Source organism: Myodes glareolus, chromosome 1 (genome assembly GCF_982192425.1).
Source record: "Myodes glareolus chromosome 1, mMyoGla1.1, whole genome shotgun sequence".
NCBI lineage: Eukaryota > Metazoa > Chordata > Mammalia > Rodentia > Cricetidae > Myodes > Myodes glareolus.
This window is the reverse complement of record NC_142026.1, coordinates 127,100,280-127,107,427: the sequence shown is the minus strand read 5'-3', so window position 1 is coordinate 127,107,427 and position 7,148 is coordinate 127,100,280. Positions and strand designations below refer to the sequence as shown.

Here is a 7,148-nt window from a genome sequence, read left to right as displayed (position 1 = left end):
TCCGAATTGCTTAGGCTTCCTCTCAGCTCTCTCAAAAGCTCAAACTGTGGTTGCTACCAGCTGGGAACGGAATAAAGATCCATGATCTGGGTTGCAGTCCCCAAGCGCATTCCTTTTGCTGTGACATTGCATCTGTTCCTCCCGGTCCTGCAGGGCTGTCAACGTGCACCTCTCCACTCAGGTGAGTTCCTGGGATCGGACTGGGTTATGTGAGTAGGAGAGATACAGACTTAGAGCCACAGTGACTAAGAGAGCTGGTCTTCTCTGTCGAACCGCTCCTGGCCCTCTTCAGCCACCCTCCATTTCTGCGGGCTCCTTCTGAGTCCGCAAACTTGTTCTCCATCACACCCAACTCAGTCCCAGGACTTGTAGAGGAGCCAAAGAGTAACAGAACTTAGTTACTGCAGAGTGGGAGCTAGAGGAAATGGGAGGTCAAGATGGCAGACAGAAATCAATAAGCAGTGCCGTGACTGGATGCGAAAGGCTCACGGAGCTATGTCTCTAGGAAGTCAGCAGACCTTCTCCTGTTACCCAGGCTTTGTGCTCTCTGTGAACTACGTCCTCACCCACTACAAGTTCAGCTGGTCCCACTGATCTGGATTCCTATGTGCTGACCCAGGGAAATGTTTTCCTATTTGTGGTGATTCCCCGGCAGACTTTCCAGCAGGCAGGCTAAAAATGATTCAGGAAGAGCCAAGAGTGAAGCTCGGCTCAGTCCAATTTTGTTGTAACCGGTGCTGGATCAGGACTTCAAGAGTTTGGCCCAGATCATTTTACTTTAGCCATATTTAAGCACAGCACATTTTTTAAAAAAATACAAGTATTCAGTTAACAATTAACTCAGCCCCAAGTGCACATTTAAGACATGTTTACATTGAGATTCCTTACAAAGTACATTTGGTCTTTTACAGGAGCGGGTACTGTTGACTGGAAACTTTCAGAGTTCAATGGACCATTCTTGCGGGTCCTTGAAAATAAGAATTTTGAAATTAATGTGGATAATATAAGGACAGTTCCAGAGGTTCCTGGTGGGAGTAACAACTTCACTAAGAATTGGGATGGGGCTTAGTGTGATGTTTGTTAGATAGTGTCCATGATCAAGGCTCTAGGGAGTTTGACTGAGGTAAACGTGATGCCTGTGGGTGTAGGGATTGTCCTGGTCCTAAGGAGACACAGAAGCCACTTGGGCTGTTGTAAAGCACAAGGGACATCACTCTTAAAAGCGAGTTTTATGCTCTAAAAGCATGCTCAAGATTTAGGGGGAAAGGTCCTGGATAAGTTAAGTAAAAAAACATAGATTCTGGGAGCCTGTCTCATCAGACAGTGAAGGATCAACCAGGTTGCAAAATGATACCATTCCTAAAGGCCCAGAAAGAGCAGTCCTGCACCTCACTCCGTTGAACAGGTAAGCTGTGCGTTAAACTTCCCAGGGGTCTCCAGTGCTTATTTGTCTGTGTGCACAAGGCTCTTTGTTCTCTAACCTATTGTCCCTCAGTGGTACTGATCTCTTATCAATCACAGATGATTCTTCAACCCTAGCTTGATCATGCAACAGTGATTCTTAGCATAAACATCACACTAATAGCACCATCCAGCTTCTTAGCAAAGCCCTTGCTCCCACCAGAAACCTCTGGAACTGGTCTTCCACTATCCACATTAATGTCAGAATTCTTATTTTCTAAGGACCCACAAGAATGGCCCATTAAACTCTGAAAGAACGTTCAGTAAGTTTCCAGCCCAAAATTCCCGAGACTCCCGCCCCCATTTCTCCCCCAAGCAGCACTGTCAGGTTATCACAGAAATAGCCCCACTTCTCTGGGACCAGTTTCTGCCTGGTTTCATTTCTGTCGCTATGACAAAAACCGTGACCAAAAGCAACTTGGGGGAGAAAGGCTTTTCTTGGCATCTAATTCCACGCTATACTCCATTATGAAAAAAAAAATAAGTAAGAACTTAAACCATCACATTTATAATCAAGATCAGAGAGAGAGAAACATACCCATGTTGCCTTTTGTTTTTTTGCTTGTTATGGTCAATTGTTGTGGTCTCATGTAATTCAGCACTCCCTACCTGAAAATGATGCTGCCTAGGGACTGAACTGGGTATTCTAACATCCATTAGCTTAAGACAACCCTGGGTCCTGGGCCGTAGGTCCTTATGGGCGGGTCCAGTCATGCTCTGTCATTGTATTTTTCTGTCCCACCTGCCAGAGTCCTAAAAAACCACCCTGAGATTTCTTTCTACTTTACAAAAGCTTGGCCAATAGCTTAGGCTTGTCCTAACTAGCTCTTATAACTTAAATCAACCCACTTCTGTTAACTTACTTCCTGCCTCGTGACTTTGCCTTTGCTCTGACCCTGCCCGTGTTGCTTCCTCTGAGTCCTGGTGTCTTCTTGAAACCCTGCCTTTCTTCTTCCCAGAGTCCTCTGTGTCTAGCTGTCCCACCAATACCTCCTGCTTAGCTAACAGAAGTTTAGCTTTTCATTAAAGCAACAAGAAGGCACCTTGGCAACAACACATCTTCATAGTGTACAAAATGGTTATTCCACAACAATGCTCTCCATAAATGTATTGTCTCTGGCTGCTTTCAAGCCAGAGGAGCAGAGATAAGCAGGTATAACTGAGACCATCTGACCTGCAAAGACATCATGATTGACCAGATAGCTGTATTAGTTACCATGCCCAAAGTAGCACACAGAAGGAAGGGTTTAGGGAGCCTTATATTTTCAGAGGACAAGAGTTGATCATTCACAGCAGAGAAGCATGGCAGGAGGCATGCATGGTAGCTGAATCAGCGAGCTGAGAACTCACATATTTTTTTGTTTTGTTTGGTTTTGGTCTCACATTATAATTGCAACTGTCCTAGAACTTGCTATGTAGAACAGGGTGGCCTCAGACTAATAAAGATCAACCCACTCCTGCCTATTAAGTGCTGGGAGAAGAGGCAGTTGACACCATGCCCAACTGAGAGCCCACATCTTAAACCTCAAGCAAGGTCCAGAGTTGAAGAAATGGGAATTGGCTTCAAGGCCACACCCCCAGCAACCTGCTTCATTTAACAAGGCTTACCTCCTATCCAAACAGCTGCCGCCACCTGGGGACTGAGTATTAAACACCCTATTCTATGGAGGACAGGATCATTCAAATAACCACATTAGACATTCACAGTAACATCTCAGGGTTGATACCTGAGTGACAGAGCAGTAGCAATGGAGAAAAAATGACCACTCATGCTGCCAGGCTGAAAGGTCACTGTTGCTGGAACCTGATCTGTCCCTGTAGGAGGGCAATCTGGGTCTGTCTTTGAGGTGGTCTGGTTAAATTGTCTTACAGATTTATATTTTGACTTCATGTAAGTATGTGCACCACATATGTACTTAGTGCCCTTAGAGGATAAAAAGGGGCAATGGGTCCCCTGAAACTGGAGTTGCAGGCAGTGGTGAGTCACCATGTGTGGTTGTTGAGAATGAAACCTGGATCCTCTACTAGAGCAACAAGTGGCCTTAACCACTGCACCACCTCCCTAGCCCCAGTGGTTCAGTTTTAACAATGGACATGGGAGTTGGGATTTTCATGGGACAGCACCTTTCACCTTCTTTATCATCTGTTTAATCTTTAGTTATTAAAACTAAACACACATCTGGTTTGACTAAACAACTATCTATATTTAGGATTTTTCTGTTCTGTGAGCCATGACCCCCTTAAGCAGTCAGGCTTCAAGGTGGGTCCCCCTAACTCATCAATGGGTCACTGTCCTTGATGTTACTGCCGCCTGACCTCTCCACCTAATGGAATTTTTTGTACCATGTTATTAGGATTCAGGAATACCATATCTAACCCCACCCCAGCCTTGAGTCATCATCATCATCCCTGAGCTTCCAACAATGCTGGTGCCCTTCTCCCTGTGCTTCTCAGCAGGGATGGTCCAGCATCCATAGACAGCATGGACTCTGCACACTTCCCCTGGAAATGTTTGCTGTTCCATCCATATGGATGCATGCAGAGAAGTGCACATGCACTTCTCTGAGATTTTTTTATATCGCTCTTCTACTATCAGATTTAACCAGCCTAGGTTTTCTTTATACTGTAGTGTGTGCTAGCCTCTGACCAGTCCAGGAAGGCTTCCCTGGAGCACTGCAGTATGTCCAGGGGATCTGGAGTGTATTTTTCTGGTTTCATTATGTTGCTGTGATAAACACTCGACCAAAGCAATGTAAGGAAGAAACTGATTTATTTGACTCCATTTCTAAGCCATAGTCTGTCACTGAGGGAAGTCAGGGCAGGTACTCAGAGGCAGGCTCACTTGCTATAACACACAGGATTATCTATGAACAAGGAACTGACTTCACAGCCAGAGAGGCTCAGCAGAAACCATGAAGGATGCTGCTTGCCGTCTGATTCTCTAACTCCTGCATAGCTAGTTTTCTTATCCAGCCAGAGACCACCTGCCCAGGGAATGGTAATGCCCACAGTGGTTGGGCATTTCTACATCATTAACATTCAAAACAGTCCCTCAATACACACTCCCTTCCCAGTCTAGGCTGTATCAAACTGGCAGTTAGAGCTAACCAGCACAGATGTTCAAGTCTGTGAGCTGAGTACAGATGAGTAAAAATGGTGTCCATGCAACCTCTGTCCTATCCTCAGCCTGCTCCACTCTGCCCCACCAGCCTCACGCACCATCCTGTCTCCACACAGTCTACATGAGCAGCTTCTGGAGATTCTACAGAATGAACAGATCCTGAGAAGACATCCTAAATTTTCCTGTCATAACTGACAGGGTCCACCCCTAACATGATCATGTGATAACAGATAAGAGAATTTTCCTAGTGGAGAGCAGGGTTTGGCCACATCTTAACCCCTGCATCTTCAAACAAGAAAGAATGGCTAAAATTTTTAGCACAGTGCAAATTTAGATTGGTATTTAATTTTATTTACTTATTTCTCTCTTTGTTTTTTAAAGACATGTTTCCAAAGGACTTTCTTGATCCACTGGAAGACACTGTCCACGAGCCCCTGATCCACATCCCTGACCTCATTGCATGTTTCCTTCACAGATGCTGCTTCTCTTTGCTACAGTTTCACTGTTGGCAAGTCAGGGTCTGGACCATGGTGGCACAAAGTCCAAGGTCAATTGAATGAAGATACTTTTATTTCCTGTGACAGTAACAACTGCCATGCTGTTGGTCGTCTGGGAAACAGACTGGATGCTACAAAGACCTGGGAGACACAGATTGACACACTGAAAGATGGAGTTGACTTGTTCATAGATCAGGACACTCAGATGAAGCTGGAGAATAATGCAATGAGAGGTGAGTTTCAAATGACCCCACAGGGCTGGGGATTAGCTCAGTGATAGAGTGCTTGCCCAGTATGCATGAGGCCCTAGGTTCTATCCCTACTCTACAAATTAAATAAAAGAGCAATCAGATGACTCCTGAAGGAAATAACTGGATTTGTGACAGTTTAGAAACATTCATTATTTTTATGGAGAAAAAAAAATGAATCACTGGTAGTCCCTAAGAGTTCCAGGAGCAAGGCTAATATGTGAAGGGTAGAGCATGATCAGAGGATGGGAAGGGAAGGGACAGGATTCATCAAGGCATAGGCTAATCTCTTTCCAATGGGCACAGAGCCCTTCACTCTGCAGGCCACCATATGTTGTAGGAGTGAAGGAGGTGAACATGTCAAAGAATCCTGTGACATTGACCTCAATGGACGGAAAATGTTGCACCTTGACTTAAACACTGAAAAGTGGACTGAAGTTGATCCTGGATCCAGCTGGATGGAAACAATGTTGAAAGAAAACAAGTTTTTGACAGAATTCTTATACAAGACATCACAGGGGGACTGCAGGTCCTGGCTTGAGGAGTTCAAGTCATACTGGGAAGAAAAGCTGAAGTCTATAGATAACCAGGAAGAAGGGGAGGAAACTTTCTGGAGATGAGGGAATGTGTGTGTGTGTGTGTGTGTGTGTGTGTGTGTGTGTGTGTCTGTGTGTGTGTGTCTGTGTCTGTGTAATAATCTAATCATTCATTTCCTTTCTCCCCTTCTCTATTTCATTCGTTCTTTACTCACTGTGGTTCTCACTGTCAGTCTGAGCATCTGTTGACTAAATTTTCTGTCCTACCTGGTCCGGCAGTCATTCAGTCCCAAAGAAACACACAGAGGTCAACATTAATTATAAACTGGTTGGCCTATTAACTCAGGCTTCTTATTAACTCTTTCCTACATCATACATTAACCCATTATTCTTGTCTGCACTAGCCACATGGTTCGGTACCTCATATCAACCAGGCCCTCTCATCTTGCTTCCTCTGCAGCTGCGTGATGACTGCAGATTGAATCTCTCCTCTTCCCAGAATTCTCCTGTTCTCGTTGCCCTGCCTATTCTTCCTGCCTGGCTACTGGTCAATCAGCATTTTGTTAAAATAAAATTGTTGGTATAGACCATTGTCCCACTGCAAGCACCCTTGTGTTTCCTGACCTTTTCCCCATTCTAGACTCACTGCTGCTTTTCATCTCCCCTGATCTTTCTTCTTCCCTGACACCATCTTCACAGGTAGCTCCTCTCCTGACAGAGGAAAGATGAGGCCCCACTATAACCCTGCTTCCCCTATCATGGTTCCGTGAGTCATTTGAGGTTGGGGAATATGCCCTCTCTCCCCTCCCACTTAGGACCCACCCAAATAGTTGTTGCATAGCGACAGGGGGAGGGGGTGAAATGCTGTGGGATGCTGAATGACCTGAGAACCCAGAAGCTTAGAGTTGAGGTCTGGACAAAGACTCAATTGTGTTTCCACTTCAGCCTTGCCAACTGCTGCACCAGATGTGGACCAGCCTTCGTCCATGGCCAGAAAGTCCAACATCTCTGTCCTTCTGATAATCCTCATGAGCTTTCTCCTATTTCTCCTACGATATTTGCGGTGACAGGTATCGAGTACAGTACTGGGAGTGGTGTAAAGGACAAAAGATGGAGAAGTGGGGAAGCAAGAGTGAATTCCTGGGATCTGGCTCTTGTCCCTTAACTCTAGGATCTTACTGGAAAGGAGGCAGGAGATCTGGAATTCATGTCACCTGCTAGCAGTAGCTTGTACATCCTCAGCCTTGACAGGACAGGAATCATGTCACAGAGCAGCAGCAAAGGG

At 45.3% G+C, this 7,148-nt stretch overlaps 1 protein-coding gene across 1 annotated transcript; it reads left to right on the top strand.

The window, feature by feature from the left end:
- The first annotated feature begins 81 nt into the window (after nt 1–81).
- LOC148123571 (UL16-binding protein 1-like) lies at nt 82–6,930 on the top strand. Its single transcript, XM_087899981.1, has 4 exons — nt 82–181; nt 5,058–5,312; nt 5,634–5,934; nt 6,759–6,930. Exons 1-4 carry the CDS (start codon nt 82–84, stop codon nt 6,928–6,930), a joined length of 828 nt encoding a protein of 275 aa, XP_087756107.1.
- Nucleotides 6,931–7,148: the final 218 nt, after the last annotated feature.

What these genes read in the sequence shown, in the direction of transcription:
- LOC148123571 (XM_087899981.1), top strand. Translation starts at nt 82, where the DNA reads ATGATCTGGGTTGCAGTCCCCAAGCGCATTCCTTTTGCTGTGACATTG. An exon ending in ACGTGCACCTCTCCACTCAG is followed by an intron (nt 182 to 5,057) that starts GTGAGTTCCTGG and finishes TTTCCTTCACAG; the next exon opens with ATGCTGCTTCTCTTTGCTAC. An exon ending in CAGGAAGAAGGGGAGGAAAC is followed by an intron (nt 5,935 to 6,758) that starts TTTCTGGAGATG and finishes CTGAGAACCCAG; the next exon opens with AAGCTTAGAGTTGAGGTCTG.